This window comes from Bubalus kerabau, chromosome 14, assembly GCF_029407905.1.
Source record: "Bubalus kerabau isolate K-KA32 ecotype Philippines breed swamp buffalo chromosome 14, PCC_UOA_SB_1v2, whole genome shotgun sequence".
Classification (NCBI taxonomy): Eukaryota; Metazoa; Chordata; class Mammalia; order Artiodactyla; family Bovidae; genus Bubalus; species Bubalus kerabau.
The window spans coordinates 70189832-70205965 of record NC_073637.1 but is presented as its reverse complement, the minus strand read 5'-3'; the positions used below and the strand labels follow the sequence as shown (position 1 = coordinate 70205965).

The window sequence follows — 16134 nt, the reverse complement described above, 5'->3', positions numbered from 1 at the left end:
CATGAGTTTGAGCAAGCTCCGGGAGTTGGTGATGGACAGGGAAGCCTGATGTGCTGCAGTCCACAGGGTCGCAAAGAGTCAGACACGACTGAGCCACTGAACAGCAACAAGTACTTGCTTGTGAGCCAGAGCCGCAATTTTTTAACGTCTCTTTTAGTTGTTTCCTTGTTTTGCTAAAACATACAATGCTATGGTGAGCAGCCTTGTACATATGTCATTTTTGCGTAGATGAGGGTATATCTGTGAGATATATTCTCGTACATGGAATTGCTGAGTCACAGAATATATGCATTTATAAATTAATGTGTTGTCAAATGGCCCCCCATAAAAGTAGTGTGTGAGAATACCTGTTTATCAATTTCTTGCCTTTTTCCATAAGGTAAGGAAGAGTCATGTTAGTTGCTCAGTCGTGTTCGACTCTTTGCATCCCCGTGGACTGAAAGCCCACCAGGCTCCTCTGTCCATGGGATTCTCCAGGCAAGAATACTGGAATGGGTTGCTCTTCCCTTCTCCAGGGGATCTCCCTGACTCAGGGATTGAACCTGGGTCTCCTGCATTGCAGGCAGATTCTTTACCATCTGAGCCATCAGGGATAAAGTAGATAAAAGTTGTCTCTTTGTATTGTTCCAGTGTGTCCATATCTTACCATGAACACGATTGAGCATCTTTTTTTTACTTGCCTGAGAGCTGCTGGATTTTTCTGCTTGGTGAAGTGTCTCTTCACATCCTTTGTCCACTTTTCTATTTGTTTTTCTCTGTCCATTTGTTGTTCTTTCTGTTAATTGATTTGATGGGGAGAGCTTTGTAATTAGGCGAGTCAACCCTTTGCCTTCATATGAGTTGCAAATATTTTTTCCAAGTTTACCTATCACTTTTCCTTGGACTTTGTTACTGATTTCTTTGTCTTGCAAATTTGTCAGCTTTCTCCTTTGTGACCTCAAGGGTTTGTATCATGCTTTAGAAAGGCCTTCCCCACTCTGAGGTTGTGGTGTCTTTTTGGGGGGTGTATAGGTCTTTTTTTTTTTTTTAGTTCTCCCATCATTTTTTTTTTTCTAGAATTTTGTTTCGTTTTTAGTTTTAGTTGTTTGAATCATCTAGAATGTATTTTGGTATATGGCATGAGTTATGAGGCTCTATCTTCTTTTCCTCGGCCACAGTTACTCATTTTAGCCTTGCTTTTCTTTTGTGACTTACCAATTGCATGCCCAGTCCACCTCTCCTATACCATCCCCGTGCATCTCCGATGAGTCAGGTGGGATTCAGGGTGACAGGTAAGTTTTCATAAGGCAGTTTGGCAAAGGGGAAAGATCACAATCTTCAGAGTCTAGCAGGCCTAGTTTTGAAGCTGGCTCTGCAACTTGTTAGCTCCACAGTCTTGAGAAAGTTACTAAACCTGTGTGACCTTTGTTACCTCATCTGTAGGATGTGGTTGATAACAGCCCATTTTGCAGATGGGTTGTGAAAATTAGAGATAATGTCTAGAAACTGCCTGACATGCAGTAGATCCTTGACAGACAGGACCTGTTACCCTGGCTGTCATCATTAGCAGTATCAGTAGTGTGCTTTGGTCTGAATGAGGACCTTGTGTCCCCACCCTTGCTGAGTGTAGCCATTCTTCAGTAAAAGCTAATGTTCCTGGGAGTTGGGTACGGGGCTTCCCTACATAAGCCAAAGGGCATGGCAAGTGCCCTAGGATGATCAGCCTGGCAGTTTAAAGTTGTGTTTATAACCTCTGGGCAAATGTGTAATTGTTAGGATGACCATTAAAATAAGATTGCACTTTGCTAGGAGAAGAAGTCTGTCCGACTGTAAAGAATGGTTTTGTAATCAGGTTTCTGAATTTAACCACCAAGTGTTGTTTGTCCAGGGTTAGTTCAGTGCTGTTTGGCTGTGTGATGGTCTAGGAAACGTTTAAGACCTGTATGGCATCTTGTTTCAGAACCTTACGTTCAGTCTTGTCTTAAGTCTGGAAATAGTTTCATTGGGTGCAGAAACTTAGTGGCCTAAACAGGAGTTGGTATCTAAGTTAACACTTTTAAACCACCACCCAGGACTCAGTCCTTAATGAGGTAATAATTGCTTCATTCCATACCTTTTCATGTGTGTATTCTGATACTCAAGATCTTTTTTATGCAAACTTGGTTTTCTTCTAGATTCTTTTTTGACCTGTTTCTTGTCCTTTAGTAACATTCAATCTTAATTTAACTTTGTCTTTTGAAAACTTTCACTGTAGACAGTCCTCCTCCAGATGAACCCAGTTTCTTTGATCATTTTAAAATGTATTGCTACCAGTTTCATCATCTCTAAACTATGTCATTCCATTGTGTTTCTTCTCATATTTTCTCTTACTTATCCTACTTCTTTCTAAACTGGAACACTGAACTTCCCTCTCCCAAGTGTCTCAAAAATTATCAATACGTCAGAAAATCTTCCAGTTGTTTTTCTGTTTTCCTACTTTTGTTTGCTTCTCTGAGCCCCAGATGTGTTACTAGAATCTTCTTTATTAATGTAAACTGTTAAAATCTAAAATTTTTACCACCAATGGTAAGAAAATTTCTGTTTCAGGGATTTTTGTTGTTTAGTCGCTAAATCATGTCGGACTCTTTTGCAACCCCATACTGTAGCCCACCAGGCGCCTCTGTCCATGGGATTTCCCAGGCAGGAATACTGGAGTGGGTTGTCATTTCCTTCTCCGGGGATCTTTCCAACCCAGGAATCGGACCTGTATCTCCTATGTTGGCAGGTGGATTCTTTACAACTGAGCCACCAGGGAAGCTTCATTGTAAAACAGTAAATTTTCTTCCATGATAATCAGTCCAGAAATATATTGAGGGCCTACTGTGTCCCCAGGCTCTGTGGATACAGGTGTAAATAATTCCCTGCCTTTAGGAGTTTACTTTCTGCAGAGAAGACAGATAACATATAAACCAACAGATGTAATCATTTCAGTTTACTGGGGTTATGGAGGAGTTCAACACAGTAACACATGAGGAATGACCAGGCTGGAGCAGGGTGGAGAAGCTTGTCTCCTTCTTTACAATCCTTATATTTAGAATTTAAATACAAGTTTAAATCTGGTCTTTAGTTTTCTCTTCATTTTTCCTTTAACATTTTTCACTAGTGCTTTCTGGTGGCGTTACACTGCCCCGTTTTGTTCATCCCTTGGGTAGCCAACTGTCCATATTTGACAAGTGACTGCATAATCTCATTGCCTCATGTCCTTCCTCCTTATTTTTTGAAATAACTTTTATTTTTGGCTGTGCTGGGTCTCCGTTGTGGGCTTTCTCTAGTTGTGACAAATGAGGGCCACTCTAGCTGTGGTGCTTGGGTTTCCCCGTTGCAGTGGCTTCTCCTGTTGTGGAGCATGGGCTCTGGGGCGTACAGGTTTCGTAACCTTAGGCTTCCTTTCTGATTCCTGCACAGTTTTCCACCACAGTCTCTGTAGTGAAGGTCATCTTTGTGTGTGTGTGTGCGCTCAGTCATGTCCGACTCTCTGAGACCCCATGGACTGTAACCTACCAGGCTTCTCTGTCCATGGGATTTCCCAGGCAAGAATACTGGTGCAAGTTGCCATTTCCTTCTCCAGGGGATCTTCCCGATCCAGGGGTTGAACACATGTCTCCTGCGTCTCCTGCTTTGGCAGGTGGATTCTTTACCACTGAGCCACTTGGGAAGCCCCTTTGTAAAAGAATGATGATTCTCAAATGCTTGTCCGAGTAGAACATGTGTTGGGGTGTAAGGTTGACAATACCTTTATCGTAAGAACTGGACTTTACTATGAGGGCTGTATTATTTTAGGGAATACCATAGTGAATAGTAACTAGTGAATGTAATGACTTAGCTCAGCAAAATAAAGTTAGCGATTTACATTAAAAAACCCAGTTTTTTAGAACATGAAGCTCGTACTCCTTCTAGACTGACTGTAGATTCAAACATAACACTCAGTGTTCCTTTTCTGTTTTCAGGGATGACTCTGTCCCAGAAGACAACATCTGGAGGGGCATCCTGTCTGTAATTTTCTTCTTTCTTATCATCAGTGTATTAGCTTTCCCCAATGGTAAGTGATGTAATGCTTTATCACATTTCTCCTGTGCATTGTGTCCTTGTTGGTATTTTTGAGATGCATGTCAAATAGAAGATAAAACTGGAGGGTGGAATGAAAAAAAGAATCTGAATGTTGCGTGGTGACTAGGGGAACAAGCTCTGGAGGCAGAGTGCCCATTCTGCCATTCCTAGCTCTGTCTCCTCTCTCCCTCTTTAAGACATTTCTGTCTGAAGCAGAGAGAAGTACAGCGGTAAGAGTAAACTGAATTAATACCGTAAAATACTCTGAACAGTGGCTGACAAACATAAGTGCTCAGTGAATGTCAACTGTTGTTCTTGTTACTGTTTTTGGTATTATCAGCCAAGTTGTAAAATTCGCAGTTACTGCTCATTTACTCCTTTTTGCTAAGGATGGGGTCAGTGCTTTAATGAATATTACTTAAATAACTTGCTGTCTTTAACTGGAAACTTTCCTGGGATATGAATTTTCATTATCAGGTTAAATGATTACTGTGAAATTTTCCTCTTTCAGTGTTATGGAGTGAGGCAAAAGCCTTGGTTTAAAAACTAATTTGGTATTCTGCCACACTTAAGATTCACCCCTTTCCTCTGAATGGTCCCTAACAAGTTATATTATTTTTTCTTATTCTGCTTTAGTGGAGAAGGCAATGGCACCCCACTCCAGTACTCTTGCCTGGAAAATCCCATGGATGGCGGAGCCTGGTAGGCTGCAGTCCATGGGGTCACTAGGAGTCGGACACGACTGAGCGACTTCACTTTCACTTTTCACTTTCATGCATTGGAGAAGGAAATGGCAACCCACTCCAGTGTTCTTGCCTGGAGAATCCCAGGGATGGGGGAGCCTGGTGAGCTGCTGTCTCAGGGGTCGCACAGAGTCGGACACGACTGAAGCGACTTAGCAGCAGCAGCATTCTGCTTTAGTACTTACTCCCTGGAATATTCTTTACTTATTCTCTGCAGGTGATTTTTTAAAATATTCACTTTTTGTATCTTGTTTCTTAAACATTTAGGGTATTTTGTAACTGTTGCAGTCTTTTTTTGCAAGTTGTGCTTCATGGGCCCTGCTCGGGTTTTAAATATGATGATTAAAGATGTGCTTCTTCTCCATCCTCCCATCTATTCAGTAGAGTATAATCTATAATATACAGAGCTCATTATGAATGTTACTGATGCTACCTGGAGCTGCACCCTGGTGATAGGATTCCAATACCAATTCCATTGCGTGTGTGGGTGTGGAGGGGTAGTGGCAGACTGAGCATTGCTGAACATCAGCTGGGCGTCCTGCAGTTCTACTCAATGTGACACTGTCTGCCTGGGGATAGATTGGATTCCACAGGTTAAGTCCCACCGGGCTGCTCCTGCCTCCACTGAGATGCCAGGCACAAGTCCAGGGTGTCCCCTGTGCTTCTGACCAAATGGCTGTAGATCAGAGGTTCCCGTGACCTCCTCTTTGGGTTTGATTAATTTGCTAGAACAGCTCAGGAGACCAGTTTACTCACTAGATGACTGAGAATATTAACCTACAGCCAGATGCAGAGATGCTCCTTGGGAAGGGAGGAGCCCCTTCCATGCTTTCTCGGGGCACCATTTGCACCAGATCTCCACCAGATCTCTGCATGCTCACCAACCCAGAAGCTTTCTGAGCTCTATCCTTTTAGGTTTCTATGGAAGTTCCATCACGTTGGTAATGACTGATTAAATCTTAGGCCATTGGTGATTGATTTGCCTGTCAGCCCCTCCCCCATCCCCAGAGGTCAGGGCGGGTGGGACTGAGGGTTCCTATCTCTAATCACCTTGTTGGCTCCACTGGCCTCCTTCCTGAGCCGCTTCATTAACGTAACAAAAGACTCTTATTACTTAGGAAATTCCAGGAGTTTAGAACTCAGTTCCAGAAAGGGGACAAAGATCAAATACTTGCTTCTTATGGATCACAGTACTCAGGAAAGTCCCCTGCATACTAACGAGTTCTGTTCCAGAGTGCATTCGTAAGTCCAGTTTGTTCATAAATTCAACAACGTTAGGTACCCAACTAATACATTCGGCTACATAGTACATTGCTATAATAGATTTATAATCCTTCTCACACAAATAATATATTAAAAAAAAGCAGACCTAAAAGATAAAGCATTGTTAGTCTCAGAGTACAGTACTTTGAAAAGTACAGTGTTAGTCGCTCAGTCGTGTCCACCCTTTGTGATCCCATGGACTATAGCTCTCCAGGCTCCTCTATCCATGGAATTCTCTGGGCAGGAATTCTGGAGTGTGCTGCCGCACCCTTCTCCAGGGCATCTTTCTGACCCAGGGACTGAACCTGGTTTTCCCGCATTATAGGTAAATTCTTTACCATCTGAGCCACCAAGGAAGCCTGAGAAGCACAGTCGCACCAGCTATCCCATGGCTGGTTTCACACTTGCTTCTGGACACCTAGGGCTTGAAATAAAGACACTGTACCACTGTACTCTATACAGTGAAAGTGAAAGAAAAGAGAAAGTGAAAATTGCTCAGTTGTGTCTGACTCTTTGCAAGAAAATGTTCAAGATACAGAGAGGTCATGAAATGAAAGGGAATTGGCCCAGCTATGACATTTACATTCTAGGAAATATCCCCAGTGTTGAACAGCTGTTCAAGTTATTTGTCTTACTTTCTTTTTCCTCCCGCTTTCAACACACAAGGGCTTCGCTGGTGGCATTAGTGGTAAAGAACCTGCCTGCCAATGCAGGAGACCTAAGAGACTCAAATTTGATCCCTGGGTCAGGAAGATGCCCTGGAGGAGGTCATGGCAACCCACATCAGTATTCTTGCCCGGAGAATCCCCATGGACAGAGGAGCCTGGTGGGCTGCAGTCCAAAGGGTCACAAAGAGTCAGACACGACTGAAGCGACTTAGCACGCATGCAAGCCCCAGCACACAACATCTCAAGATTTTAGGTTTAGGGACAGCTTGGACTTCACGGAGCCCATCCTCTTTTTCAAGGGTGCTGTGCTGTCGTGCAGCTTTAAGTGGCCACTTGGGGCATCGAGCATTTTCTACACAGTGGTGGTCCCCCTGAGCTCTGGAACCTGGTCTTAACACAGGTGGCCTAAGAATATAGCCCAGAGTAGATGGTAAACTGCATCTCGGGTTTGCTACCAACACGAGGCCTGTGGGTGCCTGAGCCCCAAGGGAAGATGAATAGGTGACAGTTCAACTGGTGGCTCCTGACACTCCCTCAGCCCCTGCCTGCCGTGGCGTGTGTGGGTCAGTGGCTTACTTCCCAGCCATCGCTTGATGCCAGGACCGTTGTTGGTCTGTACCCTCTCTTCCTGTTTCTTGTCTCATTTGTCCCCCACCATCTTTTTTTTTTTTCTTCTAATTTTTATTTTAAATCAGTCAATGAGAACCCAGTATGTGCTTAGGAAACTAATCAATCCAGAGATGTGTCTGTTCTTCCAGCCTCCTGTTTTCCTTGGCTGGGTGTTAATTCTTGCCTGTTTTTTCGCAGCTTCGCAGGTTTCTGTTCTGCTTTTTTTTTTTTTTTTTTTTTTTTTAAATTTAGGCTTGCTAATTCTAAGAGCCGTACTGGAAGTTTAGGGATTCCCAGACTCAGCCCTCCATAGCTGCGATTTTACAGCCTTTCCTGCTGGGGCACTCCAGCAGCACTGGGGCTGTGGTGCTTTTTTTAAGGTCTCCAAAGCCCTGAACAGTGGGGATTGCATCTGTCAGATGTGACATTTCGCATGATTTCTGCTGATTTCTCCTCTTTTCCCTCGTGAAGACCTGTCATCTTCAATGTCCACGTAACTGGCTCAGTCTCTTCTGGTGGGACTGGGCTTTTGTTTTCCCTTTGGAAAGATAAAGGCTGTTTGTTTTCATGCTTTCCCTGGCTCCCCTGACTTTGTGATAACATGCAAAGCAGGGAGGACCCGCAGAGTCCTGCTTGGTTTACAGCTGATCCCAAGGCCTGTCAGTCACTCCTGGACCACCCTCAGCCGCTGCCTCCTACCTGGGGTTAGGGCCCAGCCCTGCACGGTCCTGTGCTCAGCAGAGCCCTGGTCTTGTCTCAAGCGAGGCCCATCGTGAGATGCCTCGTCTCTGTCTCCTGTGTGTGTCTCTTTCTCTGTTTCTCCTTCTCTCTGCCAGTCTCTGGCTCTTCTTTCTCCCAGGAGTGCAGTCTCAGGACCTCAGTTGGCCTGTGTCTGGGATGCCTGAACTCCACATCTGCAGCAGGGAGGCTGTGCCTTTCCTCCTCTGGTGATCAGATCCTTTGCCCACAAAAAGGACAGAGACCTTCAGCATTCTGTGCAGGAAGGGTTAGGATGTCAGGGAAGTCGTGCTTGGAGGGACTATCTCGCAGCCACGTGTACTGAGCGAGCCCACTATTGTCTGCCTTGTTCTCTAAAGAGCCAGTTACTCTACATCTGATCAGTAGTAAAACCATAAGTTTCCACATTAAAGAATGCTGTCCTTGAATATTTTTTTTTGAATCAGGGGGTGGCATGGATTTGATGGGGCTGGGGACCTGGCCGGCCCCCCTGGAAAGGGTCTCCTGGGTATGTGACTATCCCTCTCCCCCAGCTGGCATTCAGACGCCAGCCTTTGCGGGAGCCATTCTGCTGGGCGGATGGTTCTCTGAGTGGGATGGACACGCCTCTTCCCATTCCAGTCTTGCCACCTTGTCTTCCACTCTCCCCACCCTTGATGCAAATTCTCAAATTAAGTATTGGAATGAATGGGAGGAACAGAGCCCAGCGTCTGCCTTCTCCTTGAAAGGCAGTTTTGGGGAAGTGCCCAAAGTGGATGGCATTCCCAGAATGGCTCTGTTTTGGCAGATTCGTGTGCATTTCTCCTTGACCTGGTAAAGGCTGCCCTGAACGTTTACGCATCAGCCTGCATTGGGTTGTCTGCCTCTGTCTTGTGTGTGTGATCACGTTCACGTATGCTCTCTGTGTGCTAGGACTGGTCTGCTCCTACAGGAGGGGGCCCTGTGGTTCTTCTGGAACAGAGTCCCGATGACAAAGACCCTTGACTTTCTCCATAAGGTTTATAACAGCTGGTATGCTTTTGGCCACAAATAATAGGAGATCTCTTTCAAAGTGGCTTAAAGAGTAAATAAAATGTTTACTTTCTTGCATCCACGAGAGGTTCCGAGAAAGAGTGGTTCAGGGTTGTCTAATTGAGCAGCTCGGTGGCATGTGAGGACCCGGGCTCTCTACGTGTCTTGTGGCCTTGGGACAGCTGCAGCCCTGCTGGCATGCAGCCGTGGGCGGTGTCCAGCCACAGAGGGGGCCCTGTCTTCCCCTGCATCTTAGAGTGAAGAGGCCTTTTCTAGAAAGCCTGCAGCGCACATGCCCGTCCTCCACTTCAGTTAGGCTTAGGCCCCACGCCACCTCTGCTCCAGGCCGACCTGAGGACAGGCATTTACGGTGGTTGGAGGACCTCCCAGGCACATTCATAGATCTCCCGTAGATCTCCACTGACTGGAAGAGTGGAAGAGAACCAGGATTGCCTCCATCAGCTTAGAATTTACTGCTGGGTTACATGGAGGAGGCGTGGAGGAGACTCAAGCAGGCTTTTTCGTTTGACAGTCAACAGAGTGAGTGACGGGGTGGGTTCCAGAGTTCCTTCCTTGCATCCGATAAATGCACAAGGAAAGAGAGCCCGGGGGGAGGCGGAGACCCGGAAGGGAGAGGGTCTGTTACCTACACCCGCTTCTTTCCTGTCACCTTCTCTCCCATTCTCTCTCTTCCGGTTCCCTTGAAGAAAATATTTTAAATGCCACCTCCACCTCCTTAGAGCAACTGGCCCTCCCATGTAAGTGTAATTTTAACTATGCCACTGTGTCATTGGAGTGTAATTATAACTGCGTCACGGTCACCGGAGTGAAATTTAGAAACTCGCTGCATCTCCAGCTGGCTGCGAGATTTCTTTCAGCAGGTGACTCTTGTGTGCCTTTCCAGCTTCAGAGGGCCTCCTTCACGCTTCCTCCCCTTCTACCCCACCCAACCCCAGCCACCCCGGACTTACCCTGGGCCCCCGTTGCCCAGCCCACGGTGGTCTTCTCAACAGATACCTGGTGAATGAAGTAGTGAATCTGTCAAGAAAGAAGTTCACAGAATCAGCCCTCTCTTGTCCTCTGCTCATCTGCAAGAGGAGCACTGTTCAGCTCTTCTTCAGGGTATTTTGAAGAGGGTGAGATCTGTAGGGTGTCTTGATTTTTCCGAGTTTACCCTTCTATTTGTCCTCATCTGATTTCTCTGAGCTTACATAGTGCGAATCACATCCCCTTGAGGCATGAAGGCAATCCAGAAGATTCATTGTCTCCTAAATTAAAAGAAGGAAAAAATGGTATAATCTCCCCCCTTTCTCTGTCTCCTGCCCCATGCCCTTTTTTTTTTTTTTTTTTTTTTTGATAGAAAAATTCTTTCTTAGGTTTGAAATTTTCTGAGAGATCTTTTTTTTTTCACCTTTTCTGGGTTTTTCCTGGAGGAATTTAAACTTTCAACTAGTACTAATCAAATATCTTGTAATTTCCTTTGTCAATTACACCCGATAAAGCTGAAAATGAGATAATAAAGAGAAGAGGCAGACTGTGAGGCTCCCAGGCACAGTCCTTCCGCTGCTGGAGAGGCAGCTTCTGACTTGGGTTAAAAGGATTCTCTCTCCCTCGGGTTGGTTCATGGAGCTCAGATGTTCATGGATGTGACCATAGGTTGCTGGCAATTCAGGCTGTGATCTTAGGTTTGATTTCCGAGGAAGTGTTTTAAATGCGTGCTCTCTGGTGGCAAAGACATTTGGTTTCTGTTTTCTTTTGAAATCAAACTGGCTCTTAATATCTGATTGAAAATGAGGTATTCCAGTCATAGGGACTGATAAGAAAGTAAAACATGTAGTTTTTCATAATGTGTCTTGTGCGAAAACCACCTTCGTAAATCAAACCAGCACTGGTTTCTCCATCACCACCCTGATGTGCCTGCCCCATCTCTCCTGCATAATTGAACTGAGGACCCAGACTTTTCCAGGCAGCTTTTACGAAATCAGAAATAAAGTATAGACAAGAAGTCCTGCCTCGACCACCCCTCCCCCGCACCCCTCCATGAGATGGACCACCCCTCCTGCGTGTCCTGGCTGTAATACTGGGCAGAAGAAGCCCACCAAGAAAATAGTTTGTGGGGGAGTGAGATCTGTGGGCAGGCATTGGGATGAGGTAAATGGTCCAGGATGGCTCTGCCCACCTGGGCAGGTGGATGCCGTAGGAGGCGTGGTTTTAGAGGTGACTTGATTGGCGGAGCCAAGTGTGTGTGAACACCAATGAGTGTCAGTATCAAGGCTCATCCTATAGGAAACTGCCAGTCTCATCCTCCATCTTTTAAAAGGCAAAATAGTATTTTTAGCAATATTATTGTCTCTGATAGTGAAGCGACTACTGTGTGAGTAATACTGCTGGCATCTACTTCTGAAAATACTACACAAAAGCATTCAGAGTTTCTTCTTAGAAAGAAGAGGGGGTATTGGACAACTGAAATAAGGCCTGGATTGGGTTTAAAGTTAGCTCTGAAAGGTTACCTAACATTCCAGGCTGGCCTTATAAATCACCTTTTGTAGGTAAAAGGCCCTGGTGGTCTGTTCCCAGCCACCCAGTTCAGGACAGAGCTCCTTGGGGCTCCACTGTCTCTTCCTAAACCCCCCACATTAGATTTCTGAAGTCTTCCTTAGATCAAATGTAAGGCAGAAAGGGCAGTTTTAGAAATCATATTTTATGAGAAACATTTATGATGTAATACTATGGTATATAAGTGGGATATTGGAGAAAAAAGGGAAAAATTCCATAGCCGTAAATCAAGATAAGGCTTTAAAAAACCAAACTGCAGTGCAGTAAGATGGATATTCTCTTTCCAGGCCCTGGGACATGTCTGTATCAGGAATGACAGCCAGACAGAGAGACATATAAGTCTTGAGCTGAAGCAGTTGCATGTTGGGTTGGAGAGAACTTAAGGCCCCATCAACCCCACATTGCTCAACCACCCTATCCTCTTATTTACTCTGAAATTGTCCTGCTTAGGGTTAGCTAGAAGAAAGGGCTGAGTTCTGCTTTCAGAAGGTCACTCTTAGAGTAACCACAGGCTGACGATGACTTTGGAGGCCTTTCTACTGGTCAGTGTGCGGGGTCTTGTATCAGTTCCCTGCCCTCTCATCCTTCCCATCTTTCCAGACCTTATCAGTTCCACATCGTAGTAGCGTTAAGCTCCATTCACTAGCTTGTTTCTCTCTGCCCCTCACCTGGCCCCTAGACAGTCCTGGCTCAGACCCTTCGCTCTGTGCCCCCTTCCCGGCCCCTGTCTCCCAAGCTGGCCCAGTTCTGACAGTTGATGGAACAGTGCCGTGGGTTCTCCAGAACTGAAGTGGAGTCCTGGAGAGGAGTGGCCGTAAGTGAGTTCCTTATGCCCCGATGCCTTTATCTGTAGAAAGGAAACGATGGTGGTCCTCGCATCATCTGCCAGGAGGACTAAGGGGTGGTGTGTCTCACTCCCCGGCCTGCTACCCAGTAAGGGTTAAGGAAAGCACCGCTGACTGTTAGAGTCAGGAGTGCTCTTGAGAATAACACTCTGTGGTTTCAAAGTGTCGATTGGGCATGGAATTCTGTTGCAAGCCAAATAACAAATTCAGAGTTTCACCTTGTAAAAGGAAATCATAGAGAAAACTGGAGTCCCCTGTTCTGTCTGAAAGGTTAATTCAGTAGTTTGGATGGAGTAACGCTTGCAAGCCAGACTGCTACTGAAGGACAAGTCATTCCTGGTGACAAGTGAAGCTATTACCTAGCATCCGTGAAGAAGAGCATTTGAAGGAGAAAATTAACTTAAAAGATGACAAATGTAACTATCAATTTTCCGATAATTGGCAAAGAAAGTTAACCAGGTTGTGTTACCTGGAAGGGGATTCTGGTTTCTGTGCTTCACTTTGCCTTTTTTGAGAAAAAAAGCAGCTGATTAAAAAGAATATAGGTATCCCTTGCAATCCGAATCTTTGCTGTCAGAACTCAGAAATCAAACAGAGTTATTAACCTATTATTAAATTCTTCAGTATCTGAGCTCTCACTGCTTGCCATCCAAAACTCAGACACCATATTCACTGGGATGAAGCAGAGTCCCTCACAAACTTAATTTCAGAACTCTCAACATGTAAACCCAGAATCTGAGTCAGTATTCCTCATATGAATTTGGTTCATCCAAAGAAAGCAGGTAGAGTATGTTTCAGTATAGCCTTTTTAAAAAGAAATAGGCCATTTGGAATGAGTTACAGAATAAAAATTACAATGTAGTGTTTGCTTCAGGAAGGATTCCAGGTCACAAGCAACAGAAACTGACTTTGCTGATGCAAGAGTGTGTTCTCGGATGTTAACTGGCTGGAGGAATCCTGGGAGGGCCAGGAAGCCAGGCCCCACCTCCTAGCTAACTTCTGAGCTGGCCCATCACCCAGACCTGGTCCATGAGTGAGCCTTGACCACAGTCTGTGTGACTGTCACGTCTGCAGTGCGTACTAAATGGAACTGCCTCTGCTGTGGTGTCCCCAGCGCCAGCTTCACCGGCGTGAGGGGTGCCGCCTCCCACCACTGTCCCTGGCGGCCAGGACCACAGGGATGGAGCGGGGAGAGGAGCGCTATGCATACCTCCCTCCACTGTCCCCAGCCCCTGACGTTCCCTGACACAGGTGCAGCTATAGGATCGGGACCCGGTTATAGAGAAGGCTGGGCTGCAAGTTCTGGCCTCTCTCCTGGAGATAAGGGATCACACTGCTGGAAATCCTCCAAGTGCAGGGAGGCCTGGGCAGCCCCAAACTAGGTCAGGGGCCCTCCCTCTAGAACAGTGGTCAGTATTTGCCAGCTGTAACCCTTCAGTTAGTGGTAAATCGGTTTAGTGGATCAAGGCCCAGATTACTTGCATTCATCTTCAATTACTTTTTTTTTTCTTTTTAATGAGATAAAATAGAAGGCAACGTATCATTATATCACGTGTAGTAAGTTTCATCCTGTGAAATTTTGGCTTCTGTTTTGTGAAATCTGTATCTGTGTATCTGAACTGGTGAGAGGTGTTTTGTTACCAGAAGTCATGATCAAAGGCCCGCGTGTTCCCGGCTCCAAGCCTTTGCTCTGTGTCACTCCGCATCTCACTTGTTTTCCAAGCACGGTGTTTCTCTCTTATTGTTGGTCCATCACAGTCTTGTCTGTGTGTGTGTGTGTGTCTCTCCCTCTCTGTCTCTCTCTCTCTCACACACACACACACACACACACATCCCCTCCAAGCATGGTGTTTCTTTCTTTTATTGTTGGTTCATCACAGTCGTGTCTGTGTGTGTGTGTGTGTCTGTCTCTCTGTCTCACACACACACACACACCCTCCAAGCACGGTGTTTCTCTCTTTTATTGTTGGTCCATCACAGTCTTGTCTGACTGTCTCTCTCTCTCTCTCTCTCTCTCTCTCTCACACACACACACACACACACACTCCAAGCACAGTGTTTCTCTCTTTTATTGTTGGTCCATCACAGTCTTGTCTGTCTGTCTGTCTCACACACACACACGCACACACACACACACACACACACACACGATTCCGTCTGTCTGTCTCTCTCTCTCTCTCACACGCACACAGGATGTCCAGAACAAAGCTGTGAGATTTCTTGTTCAGATCTAGTAAGTATTACATGCAGTGAAAGGCTGGTCTGGTGACCTACTCACTGTCATTGTGTCTATGGGAAATTATCATCTGATTCTGAAGACAAAGCTTTAAGGAAAAAAAAAGCCTCTATTGTAATTCATGCCTGTTACAATTGTGGGGATAGTTGTTACAATGTAGATAAAGCCTTTCAACCTAGACTTTGACCTCCCAGAGTTTTCCTAGAAAAAAGTTTTGACAATAGAGAGGATTTTTTAGCCCCTTATCTCTGTGGAAATCAGCAGCGCTATCTTTATTTTGGTCTTGGTTTGAAAGTAGTCTGTTCTGACCTTGTAATGTTATCTCCGCAGGTCCCTTTACCCGGCCTCATCCGGCCTTGTGGCGAATGGTCTTTGGTGAGTTACACATTAGTCAGTTTCAAAATCCATTCTACTCTCAACAGATCTTTTTTCCTTGTATGTTAGAGCAGTTTTTCTTACCGCTCTACTGTAAAACTTAATAGTTTTTTACTTTTTGGTGTTCCTGGTATCAGTTTGTTATTAAAATGCTTTGCTACAAAATAAAGTGCTGGTGACAGTGGAAATTCTCATACACGTGAACTGTTTCAATCCCTCCTGGCCTCGCCCCGCCCCCACCTCCCAACACTGCTGTCCATTAATGCATGGGATCTGATGTGAGGGAGTGTGGCTTATTCTTCCTGACGGGGCTCTTCGCTAGTGACGCTCAGGTGCATCTTATGAGTGCATTTGCCTCGTCAGCATCCAGGAGGGACCGAAACCCCAGCAATCTCCCTGGTGTCCTAAGTGGGAAAGAACTCAGAAAAGGAAAGGTCTTAGCAAAGAGCCCTGATTTGAACTACAGTTTAGTGATGAATGTCGCGTATACATGTTGGGTCTCTTATGGCATTTACTTGATTTCTAGTCCAAAGAGTAAAACCACCCAAGGGGATTTAAATCTAATTTTCAAAACTTTGGGGCTTGGCTTCATTTTACCTAAGTAATCATCCAAAAAAGTTATTCACGGTTCAGATAGGGCAATCTTATGCGAAGGGACCCTTAAAATGGAGATTATGCTCAAGTCTGTTTATTTTTCACCCTTCAGAGATCATAAGCAAGTCTCTCTGAATTCAGTGCTGAGTCTCGGTAGTGCGCTCGGCAGGTGTTCACCAAGTCCCGAGTGGGTGGCTCCTATGGCCCTGAGCCTGCAGGCGGAGGGGCTGGGGGGAGGGAGGGCGGCTGTAGCAAGCACACTGGGAAACAAATCAGTAATCTGAGCAAAGCAGACGTCTCCAAGTGGCAGGAAGTTTATTAAAACCACAAGAAGCGACACTGACTAGTAGCTGCTTTCACTTGGAGGTGATGGGAGGTGCGAAGGAAGTGTGCTTAGGCAGAAACCTGCCTGCAAAGAAGGATCCAGGAAG

The 16134-nt window shown here is 45.5% G+C and overlaps 1 protein-coding gene across 1 annotated transcript in view; it reads left to right on the top strand.

Moving 5' to 3' along the window:
- PTDSS1 (phosphatidylserine synthase 1) overlaps positions 1-16134 on the top strand; it is a 68648-nt gene that overhangs the window by 10237 nt on the left and 42277 nt on the right. Inside the window, exons 2-3 of the mRNA XM_055546612.1 lie at positions 3966-4057; positions 15065-15109. Of these exons, the coding sequence (XP_055402587.1) occupies positions 3966-4057; positions 15065-15109 (137 nt within the window). The remainder of the gene's footprint in view (positions 1-3965; positions 4058-15064; positions 15110-16134) is intronic.